This window comes from Labeo rohita, unplaced genomic scaffold, assembly GCF_022985175.1.
Source record: "Labeo rohita strain BAU-BD-2019 unplaced genomic scaffold, IGBB_LRoh.1.0 scaffold_75, whole genome shotgun sequence".
Taxonomy (NCBI): Eukaryota; Metazoa; Chordata; class Actinopteri; order Cypriniformes; family Cyprinidae; genus Labeo; species Labeo rohita.
The window spans coordinates 492,054-504,654 of record NW_026129689.1 but is presented as its reverse complement, the minus strand read 5'-3'; the positions used below and the strand labels follow the sequence as shown (position 1 = coordinate 504,654).

The following is a 12,601-nucleotide window of genomic DNA, read 5'->3' as shown; positions in this document are numbered from 1 at the left end:
TCGTTGATATGTTGATATTTCAGGAGCAGTATGTGTTTATCCATGATGCCATATTGGAGGCGTGTCTTTGTGGCGACACCACGATCCCAGCCAATCAGCTTCGATCTGTGTATTACGACATGAACCGATTGGACCCGCAGACCAACTCCAGCCAGATCAAAGAGGAGTTCAGAGTCAGTCTCAATATTAATTATTTAAAAATTTTAAGTATTTTATCTTATTTAAATAAAAAAATGTAACGGAGTACTGTAATACTAGTAAAAATGTAATTATTAGAGCAATATTAAAATAAACCAATAGAATGTGTGCATGAGTTTCAGTTGTGTTTTCTTTTGGCAGACGTTAAACATGGTGACGCCCACGCTGCGGGTGGAGGACTGTAGCATTGCGCTGCTGCCGCGGAACCATGAGAAGAACCGCTGTATGGACGTGCTGCCGCCCGACCGCTGCCTGCCCTTCCTCATCACCATCGACGGAGAGAGCAGCAACTACATCAACGCTGCGCTCATGGATGTACGGCAGTTTGCATGCACCTCTTAACCTAGTGACCATTACCTGCAGCTCTTCGCCTAGTGACTGTTACCTGTGGCTCCTAACCTAGTGACCATTACCAGCAGCTTTTCACCTAGTGATCATTACCTGCAGCTCTTAACCTAGTGATGGTTACCTGCAACCCTTAACCTAGTCATCTTTACTTGCGGCTCTTCACCTAGTGACTGTTATCTGCAGCTCGTAACCTAGTGAACATTACCTGCAGTGCTTAACGTAGTGACCATTACTTGCACCGCTTAACCGAGTGATCATTACCTGCAGTTCTTAACCTAATGACCATTACTTGCGTCTCTTAACCTGTCGACCATTACCTGCGCCTCTTAACCTAGTAACTGTTACCTGTGCCTCTTAACCTATCAAACATTACCCGCAGCACTTAACCTAGTGACCATTACCTGCTGCTCTTCACCTAATGATCATTACCAGCGGCTCTTTACCTAGTGACCATTACCTGCAGCGCTTAACCTAGCGACTATTACCTGCAGCGTTTAACCTAGCGACCATTACTTGCAGCTCTTAGCCTAGTGATTATTTGCTGCAGCTCTTAACCTAGTGACTATTACCTGCGCCTCCTAACCTAGTGACTGTTACCTGCGCCTCTTAACCTATCAACCATTACCTGCAACACTTAACCTAGTGACCATTACCTGCAGCTCTTCACCTAGTGATCATTACCTGCGGCTCTTAGCCTAGTGACTATTACCTGCAGCGCTTAACCTATCGACCATTACCTGCAGCACTTAACCTAGTGACCATTACCTGCAGCTCTTCGCCTAGTGACTTTACCTGTGGCTCCTAACCTAGTGACCATTACCAGCAGCTTTTCACCTAGTGATCATTACCTGCAGCTCTTAACCTAGTGATGGTTACCTGCAACCCTTAACCTAGTCATCTTTACTTGCGGCTCTTCACCTAGTGACTGTTATCTGCAGCTCGTAACCTAGTGAACATTACCTGCAGTGCTTAACCTAGTGACCATTACTTGCACCGCTTAACCGAGTGATCATTACCTGCGTCTCTTAACCTGTCGCCTCTTAACCTAGTAACTGTTACCTGTGCCTCTTAACCTATCAAACATTACCCGCAGCACTTAACCTAGTGACCATTACCTGCTGCTCTTCACCTAATGATCATTACCAGCGGCTCTTTACCTAGTGACCATTACCTGCAGCGCTTAACCTAGCGACTATTACCTGCAGCGTTTAACCTAGCGACCATTACTTGCAGCTCTTAGCCTAGTGATTATTTGCTGCAGCTCTTAACCTAGTGACTATTACCTGTGCCTCCTAACCTAGTGAGTGTTACCTGCGCCTCTTAACCTATTAACCATTACCTGCAACACTTAACCTAGTGACCATTACCTGCAGCTCTTCACCTAGTGATCATTATCTGCGGCTCTTAGCCAGTGACTATTACCTGCAGCGCTTAACCTATCAACCATTACCTGCAGCACTTAACTTAGTGACCATTACCTGCAGCTCTTCACTAGTGATCATTACTTGCGGCTCCTAACCTAACCTGCGTGACCTTATTTACCTGCAGCTCTTAACCTAGTGACCATTACCTGCAGCTCTTCACTAGTTACCTGCATCAGCTCTTAACCTAGTAACTGTTACCTGTGCCTCTTAACCTATCGACCATTACCCGCAGTGCTTAACCTAGTGACTGTTACCTGTGCCTCTTAACCTAGTGATCATTACCTGTGGTTCTTTACCTAGTGACCATTACCTGTGGCTCTTAGCCTAGTGATCATTACCTGCAGCTCTTTACCTGGTGGTCATTACCTGTAGTGCCTAACCTAGTGACCATTACCTGAAGCTGTTTATCTAGTGATCATTAACTGTGGCTCTTAACCTAGTGAGCCTTACCAGCGACTGTAAACCTAGTGGCTGATACTTACGGCCCTTAACCTAGTGACTTTTATATGCGTCTCTTAACCTGGTGATGATTACCTGTAACGTAACCCAGTGAGCGTTACCTGGCTAACTTAATAACTTATTTTAATTCCACATTTATGATTTAATAATCAATTGCATTCGTCTCTGTAATAATCGCTTATTTTTGTGCATCTGAAGTGGTGGTGTCTCTGATAGATGTGAATCGCTGCACACACAATTATGTGCTTGTTGAAAATGATTCAGAAACAGATGGAATTGATTCATTTCATTGTCAGGAAAATGGCTAAAAGTGATCCATAACAGCGAACAAACTAAAAAATGCAGCAAGACGATCGACTGGGACGGGTTTGTTTGTAAAAGATGCGACAGCGCATTTGTTTTCATTAATGGAAGCGCCGGCGGCGGTAATAAAACACGCAGCTCAACGCTAAACTTCTCCACACAATTAGTCAAGCAGACAGTCAGACGGGAAATAAGATGTTTTTCTCTCTTCATCTTCATCTTCACAGAGCTACAAGCAGCCGTCTGCGTTCATCGTTACCCAGCATCCTCTGCCCAACACCGTCAAAGACTTCTGGCGGCTGGTGCTGGACTATCACTGCACATCCATAGTGATGCTGAACGACGTGGATCCCGCGCAGGTGAGACACACACACACACACACACACACACACCCCCCTAAACACAGCCGTCAGGATCAAAGACACGCAACACAACACAGACTCAAGCAGCAGATGCACGTCACTGCAGTTGTGCGTCTGTCACACATGCACTGCTCTGACATGATATAAATCATGGATTCCCTGGCGTTTTTGTCAGTTGAACAAACAATTGAATTTAGCAACACATCTGCATGGTTCACGGTTCTCTAATATAAGTTAATTGTGACATGACATGCAAGTAAAATAAAATATAAAGTGTTCATTTTTAAAGGTTTTTTTTTTCAATTATTTTTGTTTTTATTGTTTATTTTTAAGGTTTAATTATTAATAAGTTATTTATATTTGAGTTTGTTTTATACTGTCTTATTTTTGAGTTTGGTCAAACAATGTGTAAATTGCTCTCTGTGTAATAGCTTAGTGAGTATTATCCAGTAACCTGTGATGAAAAGTCATTTCAGATGAAAGATTATGAGAACAGTTAGTTTTAGTTAGTTAGGTAGTTAGTTGTTGTTGTTTTTTTCACAATAAGACAGCATACTGAACTAATTTGCTTTTCAAGTTGGCTTTTTGATGCTTTATACCAATTAAAGCCTGTTAATTGTTAGCTGTCCTGTGCTGGTCAAAGCTGGTTTATACTGGTTAGTTGCTGGTCTAGGCTAGTTTATACTGGTTAATTGCTGGTCTAGGCTGGTTTATACTGGTTAGTTATGCTGTCTAGGCTGGTTTATACTGCTTAGTTTCTGGTCTAGGTTGGTTTGTACTGGTTAGTTGCGCTGCCTAGACTGGTTTAAACTGATTAGTTGCATTGTCTAGGCTGGTTTATACTGGTTAGTTGCGCTGCCTAGACTGGTTTAAACTGATTAGTTGCACTGTCTAGGCTGGTTTAAACTGGTTAGTTTCTGGTCTAGGTTGGTTTATGCTGGTTAGTTGTGCTGTCTAGACTGGTTTCTAACGGTTAGTTGCTGGTCTATACTGGTTAGTTGATGGTCTAGACTGGTTTATACCAGGTGGTTGCTTGTCTAGACTGGTTTTAACTGGTTAATTTCTGGTCAAGGCTGGTTTATACTAGTTAGTTGCTGGTCTAGACTGGTTTTTTACCAGTTAGTTGCTTGTCTAGGCTGGTTAATATTGGGTCATTTCTGGTCAAGGCTGGTTTATAATAGTTAATTGCTGGTATAGGCTGGTTTGTATTGGTTAGTTGCTGGACTATACCGGTTAGTTACTGGTCTAGGCTGGTTTTTACCAGTTAGTTGCTTGTCTAGGCTGGTTAATATTGGGTCATTTCTGGTCAAGGCTGGTTTATAATGGTTAATTGATGGACTATACCGGTTAGTTACTGGTCTAGGCTGGCTTTTACCAGTTAATTTCTTGTCTGGGCTGGTCTACACTGGTTGGTTGCTGGTCTAGGCCGGTTTATACTGGTTAGTTGCTGGTCTAGACTGGTTTATACTGATTAATTGCACGTCTAGGCTGGTTTATTGCTGGTCTAGGCTGGTATAAACTGGTTACCTGCTGGTCAATCTGTTGAAGTGGTATAGCCATGCTGTTCCAGAAAAAAATGTAACTGGTAAAACTGATGAGCCATGTGTGTTTTTTGTTAGTTGTGTCCGCAATACTGGCCAGAGAATGGTGTCCACCGGCACGGGCCCATCCAGGTGGAGTTTGTGTCTGCGGATCTGGAGGAGGACATCATCAGCAGGATCTTCCGCATCTATAACGCAGCACGGGTGAGTAAACGCTCGCTAACATGCTTCATCAGCCCATACATGCGATTCAGCTGTTACGGTGTCATGAACGTGTGGTTTGCGTGCAGCCGCAGGACGGGTACCGGATGGTGCAGCAGTTCCAGTTTCTGGGCTGGCCGATGTACCGCGACACGCCCGTCTCCAAACGCTCCTTCCTCAAACTCATCCGACAGGTGGACAAATGGCAGGAGGAGTACGACGGAGGCGAGGGACGCACTGTCGTACACTGCCTGTGAGTCACTACTCCTATATATTCATACTAAGAATATTGATGTGATTTTTATTAATAGTAATGTAATGTTTTATTTAGTATATTTACAGTTAATATTGATTTTTTATTTGTTTTTTTTTATTTGTTTGTATATTTAGATTTTTTGTAACATGTAAAGTAGTTTTTATCAATTTTTAGAATTTGTGTAGTATATTTATAGTATTATTTTTGTAATATTTAATATTATATTTTACATTATTTTATATATTTTATATGTAATTATACAATTATTCTATTTTATTCATATTTAGAATTTATTTTCATTTTAATATAGTTATTATGTTTTTTATTAATATTTAGGATTTGTTGTTATTTGATCTTTTTTGTAATTTTCTTGTGTTTTTTTCATTTTTCTAATTGATACAGAATGTTTTGTTTTGGGGGGAGGGGGGGTCTTGATGTATTTCTTAAAGTTTGAAGTCAAGACCATGTGAGATGTGAGTGCAGCGGTCAGAGATGTTTATTTTAGCTCATGTTTACGTAGAAAAACACTTGAAAAGCAACATAATGAAATGCAGAAGTGCGCTTGTCGTTGAGAACAGCAGCGGTGAGTCTCTGGGTGGTCGAACGGCTGAGAAACAGACGAGTCTGTGACGAGTCACGTGATTCTCATTAGACTCTCAGAGAGATTCTGATCTCGCTCTCGTTCTTTAGCGCCGGCCCGCCCAGCCGTGTTTATCCTGAAATAAACATTCATACACACTCTTTAGGAGTTCATGAGCGAGATGAGAAACTGCAAGAGACGCAGTGATTGTGCTGAATAATGAGCTGCAGTTCAAGAGTGGGAGCACAGCGCCACCTACTGCTCCCAGATCAGATTCAACACTAACAAACTGACTGCTTATCAACACACTGGGCATAATACAGTCAATAGATGCATGATTAATTAAATGCGCTTAACAGTAGTACATATAATTGAGAAATTATTGAATAAGTCAATGCAATGTTATTTTCCTGTATTCATTGTTAAACAGTTTTTACTTTTGTTTTTCATTCTCATTTTAATTTTAGTTAAAGTTTCAGTAAATTTCTTGAGTGTTTTTGTCATTTTTATTTTTTAGGCAATTACATCAGCATCAAATCAAAAGTAGTGAGACTTAAATGTTTTATTTTCATGCATTGATGTCACTGATAATCATATGTAATATCCGTGTGTTTCAGTAACGGCGGTGGACGCAGCGGCACGTTCTGCGCCATCAGTATCGTGTGTGAGATGTTGCGTCACCAGCACTCGGTGGACGTGTTTCACGCCGTCAAAACACTGAGAAACAACAAACCCAACATGGTGGATCTGCTGGTGAGCGTCAGAACTATCCACATCCACACCTGACAGTCGTTTAACCACATTTAATGAGGATTTTACTAGTGCAAAGCAACCGGAAATGAGTTTAAAGCTGATACTTTAATCAAAAATAATATGATAAAATGATAAAAATAATAATAATAATGCACATGTTCAATCATGCAATGCTAGTGTAGTTGTCATGACAGGAGTCCTATGCAAAATATCTAATAAAATGTTTAGTAAAAAAAACAAATGCTGTTGACACCAGCATTCAGATTTGTAGAAGCAAATTTAATTTAATTTAATTTTTTTATTTTAAAAACACATTTTTGTGTATTTAGTTTTAATGGTTTAATAAGATTTTAAGCATCAAAAATCATGTAATCAGTTGATTTAATAAAACGTTTACAATTTAAAAATGTATTAAATTATCAGAATGATCATATGTCCTCACCGTAAACTGTGTTAATCAAAGGAGCTCATAAGACTTTATAAATGTAATTAGTCAAGTAAAAAAATAACAAAATAAAATAAAATAATAATGCAGTATTTTGTTCTTAAGAAATTGTTATGCAAAAAAAAAATTATGGTGTATTTAATTTTTTTTTTTTCTTCGTACTGTATTCATTTATTTATTTGTGACCCTCGTCCACAAAACCAGGCATAAGTAGCATGGGTATATTTGTAGCAATTCTTTTATGCCAAAATCATTAGGATATTAAGTAAAGATCATGTTCCATGAAAATATTTTCCTACTGTAAATATAACAAAACTTAATTTTTGATTAGTAATATGCATTGCTAAGAACTTAATCTGGACAACTTTAAAGACAATTTAATATTTTATTTAATATTTATTTGATATTTAAATAAATAATTTAAATATATATTTAAATATAAAAAATTCCAGATTTACAAATAGTTGTATCTCAGCCAAATATGGTCCTATCCTAACAAACCATACATCAATTATTCAGCTTTCAGATGATGTATAAATATCAGTTTCAAAAACTGATCCTTATGACTGGTTTTGTGGTCACATTTATTTTTTCAAATAACATATAACCTCCATAATGCATCCATTCCTTTTTTTGAGCCAGAAGAGATACATAAAAGTTACTAAACAATGCATAGTTTAGTAGGGAACAAACTTTGCAAATTATTTAAGACTCAAAAACTAAAATTTGGACAGTTTTTGAGCAATTATGAATTAATGAATTATTAAACTGGATTAATTCCAAAGGGGTTGATACTTGGTAATTCTCAGATTAGATGTTCTTGTACATTTTATACAATCATATATTTAGATAAAATTTAACATTATTATTGAGAATAAATATAGATATATTTTTTTTCTTTCAACTTCACTCATTAATAGGAGTTGCTGATCAGATATGCTATTAGTTTTTGAGCCACAAGAGATACATAAAAGTTACTAAACAATGCATAGTTTAGAAGGGAACCTTTTCTTAATGTAGGTTTCATAAATTTAAACTGTTTTTGAGCAATTATGAGTTAATGAATTATTAAACTGAAGTAATTCCAATAGGGTTGATACTGGTGATACTTGGATTATATGTTCTTATAAATTTTATACAATTATATATTCAGATAAAATTTCACATTATTATTGAGAATAAATAATAAATAAATACATTTAAAAAATGTAATTAATAAAAGATTAAATATATATATTAAAATTAAATTATATAAATAAATATATATATATATATATTGCATCTTAGCTTTGTTGGGTTGGATGTGTAATTTTAAAATTCATAGAGTTTCCCTATTTATTATTTATAAAAAGGGGGCAAATGCAATAATAATGTAGTAACTAAAAACTTGTAGTAATTCAAAACTTTTTTTTTTTTATTTTTTTCAACTTCACTGATTAATGAGAAGTTGCTGATCCAATATGGTATTAGTTAAAAAATATTAAGTTTTAACTGTTTTATGAAATAATGATTCTTCTGGTCTGGAATGTGAAATAGTAGAGGTTTTGGAGCATTATAAGGGTTAAATGGTTAAAGAGTGTGTTCACAGACTGTGTTACACTGACCTCTGCTGGTGTGTGTGTTTCTCCTGCAGGATCAGTATAAGTTCTGCTATGAAGTGGCACTGGAATACTTGAATTCTGGGTAACGTGAGCGAAAGCAGCTCTAATGTCCCTTTCTTCTCCATCCTCACCTTCCCCGGACACCGAAAAACACACGACGGCCGAAACTGGACCGGAAACGCGCCCGCTGTTTCCCTGCACTCGCCTCACGTCGCCACCAGGAAGAGACGCTTTATCTTCATCCGCTCGTATCTTCTGTTCCTCTAACGCGTTTCTTGCCTTCGTCTCGTCTTTGGACGCGTGTCTTCATGTTTGTGTGGAATGCGACGTCACGTGGATGTTGATTTTTATTTTTTTTCATTGTTTTTCTGAACTGGAGGCGGTCGATCGTTGATGCGCTCGTATTAACGCGCCGCTGCCGTTTCTGTGGTTGTGTTCGTGTCCAACGATGGAAAAACTGCTGAAATTGTCGCGCGCTGAAACGTCCCGTCCGAAGATCCAAAGCTTGTGTTCGTGATCATTTTTTTTGTTTATACTGTAAATAGAGGAAGTTCACCAGATAATTTATTCATTGACAGATTTTTGTGAAGCACACTGAGTGACAATCATGTTTTAATTTGGTCATTATTATCATACGGACTCCACATATAATAGTGACCAGATTGTATTGTTAACTTTTTATTTATCTGGTATGAAAAAACAAACAAACAAACAAACCTATAAATACATATCTATATCTGCCAAACCCGTGGTCCGTGTGTTTTTTGTGCAAAGAGAAGCCAAATGGCATCAGACGTGTTGCTGTAGTATGTACTGTAGTATATACTGTACACTGGGCACACAGTGAATATGCATTTAATATATAGATGAAGTGGATCAAAACCTTTCATCAAAATTGTCCTAAAACCAAAACAATACCCATTCTTGTTTCATGAACTTTTTTAATCCACTTCAAATGTTGACTACTGTACATTGACCTTTTACATCTGTTAGATACTGTATCCCACAATGCAACAGTGTTATTGTAGTATCACAACAGTGTTACTTTAATATTATTATAGTTTTTATTAATATCATGAGTTTTTTAGTTTATGTATTTTTCATTTTCATTTTAGGTAAAGTTTTCGTGTGTTTATTTTTTAAATTTTACTTTTAGTTGTTTTGTTTTGTTTGTTTGATTTTCACTTTTATAGATAAACTAATAAAACACATTTTCCTTAAAGCTTAATTGAACTAAAATAAACATTAGCTGAAACAAAATAAAACATTAACTTCAACTGGATAAAAAAAAAGTTTGTCAAGGCAAAAGAAAGCTGCACCAGAAAGTTTGAAAAAGTTTAAAAAGGTTTAGGGGGAAAAAAAAGTTTCAAGTTTGATGGTTTTCAGTCTGAAATAGTTTGAAGTTTACAATGGTTTTAAAAGGTTAAAGTTTAAATGTTTTGAAGGCAATACAGTCTCAGATAGATAGATCGTCTCAGACAGTAACTAGCATGATTTTAACATGATTAGCAAGTCGCTAGCATGTTTCTAGCATGATGAGCGGCTGCTAACATGTTTCTAACATGACTAGCAAGTTGCTGGTATGTTGCTAGCATGTCACTAGCATGATTAGCAAGTTGCTAGCATGTTTCTAGCATGATTAGCATGTTTCTAGCATGATTAGCAAGTTGTTAACGTGTTGCTAGCATGATTAGCAAGTTGCTAGCATGTTTCTAGCATGATTAGCAAGTTGCTACCATGTTGCTAACATAATTAGCAAGTTGCTAGGATGTTTTTAGCATGCTTAGCACGCTGTTAGCATGTTGATAGCATGATTAGCAGGTTGCTAGCATGTTTCTACCATGATTAGCAAGTTGTTAGCATGTTGTTAGTATGATTAGCAAGTTGCTAACATGTTTCTACCGTGATTAGCAAGTTGTTAACTTGTTGCTAGCAAGATTAGCAAGTTGCTAGCATATTTCTAACATGATGAGCAGCTGCTAACATGTTTCTAGCATGATTAGCAAGTTGCTAGCATGTCACTAGCATAATTAGCAAGTTGCTAACATGTTTCTAGCATGATTAACATGCTGTTAGCATGTTGATAGCATGATTAGCAAGTTGCTAGCATGTCTCTAGCATGATTAGCATGTTTCTAGCATGATTAACAAGTTACTAGCATGTCACTAGCATAATTAGCAAGTTGCTAGCATGTTTCTAGCATGATTAGCAAGTTGCTAGCATGTCACTAGCATAATTAGCAAGTTGCTAACATGTTTCTAGCATGATTAGCATGCTGTTAACATGTTGATAGCATGATTAACAAGTTGCTAGCATGTTTCTAGCATGATTAGCAAGTTGCTAGCATGTCACTAGCATGATTAGCAAGTTGTTAGCATGTTGCTAACATAATTAGCAAGTTGCTAGCATGTCTCTAACATGATTAGCAAGTTGTTAACATGTTGCTAGCATGATTAGCAAGTTGCTAGCATGTTTCTAGCATGATTAGCTAGTTACTAGCATGTCACTAGCATAATTAGCAAGTTGCTAGCATGTTTCTAGCATGATTAGCAAGTTGCTAGCATGTCTCTAGCATGATTAGCAAGTTGTTAACATGTTGCTAGCATGATTAGCAAGTTACTAGCATGTTTCTAGCATGATGAGCAGCTGCTAGCATGTTTTAGCATGATTATAGTATGATTAGCTAGTTATTAACATGTTGCTAATATGATTAGCAAGTTACTAGCATGATTGTAGTTGCTATGCTTGCTAGACAGATAAATAGATTAGAAATATTAGAATGGAAGTTTGAATTGATTAGAAATAGTACATGGAAGGGAAGTCTTGATTTAGTCTCAAGGAATTGTGGGAGTTTAAGTTTGGATTTTGACAGATGGAGTTTGAACAGTGTCATTTGAACATTCCGTCAATGTAAGTCTATGAGTTTTTTCTGATTTTTAATCTTTAATTTTATGAAAAGTTGAATAGTTAAACAGTTATAAAGAGACAGAGACCCGAGTCAGATCAGTCTGAAGATCAGGGCTGAGTTTGGTGGTTTTAGCTTGAAAGCTCCAGAAGCAGCAGCTGTCATTTTGTCTAAGAAGAAGAATAATACGCTTTCTCAAGCCAACCTAATAAATGAGCTCAAATGTAACAATTAAATTACAGAATAAGCAAATCAGAAATGTTTTCTGAAATAAACTATGCTTAAGTAGTAAAATTACTAAAACTGAAATAAAATGTTTTTATTTATATCCTATATTATAAATATTTTTTAACAATTTAGTAAATCACAAACCGTAAACTAAAATTAGCATAAAATGCAAAATATAAAGATTAAAACTAATCGAGTTTTATACTTCTGGCTAATATTTAGAGCTAAATTTCAGTTGTACTGGATGGAAAATGTATATGCAGTTCTAATAAAGGAATCGTGCATTTAGGTCTGAATATTTTGAGTGCATCAGTGAAGTTGCAGATTATCACTGATACTCACACAAAACTATCTCATGACTTCAGACGACTCAGTCATATAGAGCTGAGATGCTTTGGTGCATTTCTGATGCTTTTATGTATGTGTTGCTGTTGTTTTAGAGCTGAAGCCAGCAGACTTGCTCTCGGTAAGAACCGCCACTTTATGAAGATTCTTCATATATTCTTTTGTGCTTCACAGGAAAATCAATACAGTTAATGATGACAGAAATAGAATTTTTGGATGAATTATTACTGCATATTCAACAGCAAACACAAAACTCTAAAACTGAGTCAATTTTCACAATTGATTCAGAGCAGCTTTTGTGAATATGCATTTGTAAGTGCAGCTTGTGATCAGGCAGTGTTTACTGAAGAGCCATTTATTTTTTTTTAGCAATTTATAATGTGTTAAAAAATAAAATATAAATTGTTATAAACTATCCCCTTCAAAATACGAAGCTGCAGTCTGATATCTGAGGTTATCATACTCGTTATGTTTTTATTTGCTTCAACCAAACCAGAAAATGACACAAATGATGAATTATGAATAGTTATGAAACTAAAACTCAACATCTTTGAACAGTACAAAATATTTTAGGCTGCCTTATGTTATGAGGTCAAATGTGTATGTAAGCAATACTATTAGGTATTAAGCATTACTACTAAATGTAAACAAA

At 36.7% G+C, this 12,601-nt stretch overlaps 1 protein-coding gene across 1 annotated transcript in view; it reads left to right on the top strand.

Annotated features, from left to right (window-relative positions):
• Positions 1–8,859, top strand: part of ptprma (protein tyrosine phosphatase receptor type Ma) — a 298,397-nt gene extending 289,538 nt beyond the window's left edge. The window contains 7 exon segments of the mRNA XM_051104590.1: positions 24–173; positions 340–513; positions 2,960–3,091; positions 4,714–4,839; positions 4,926–5,089; positions 6,290–6,425; positions 8,504–8,859. Coding sequence (XP_050960547.1) covers positions 24–173; positions 340–513; positions 2,960–3,091; positions 4,714–4,839; positions 4,926–5,089; positions 6,290–6,425; positions 8,504–8,557 — 936 coding nt within the window. The 3' untranslated portion in view covers positions 8,558–8,859.
• Positions 8,860–12,601: the final 3,742 nt, after the last annotated feature.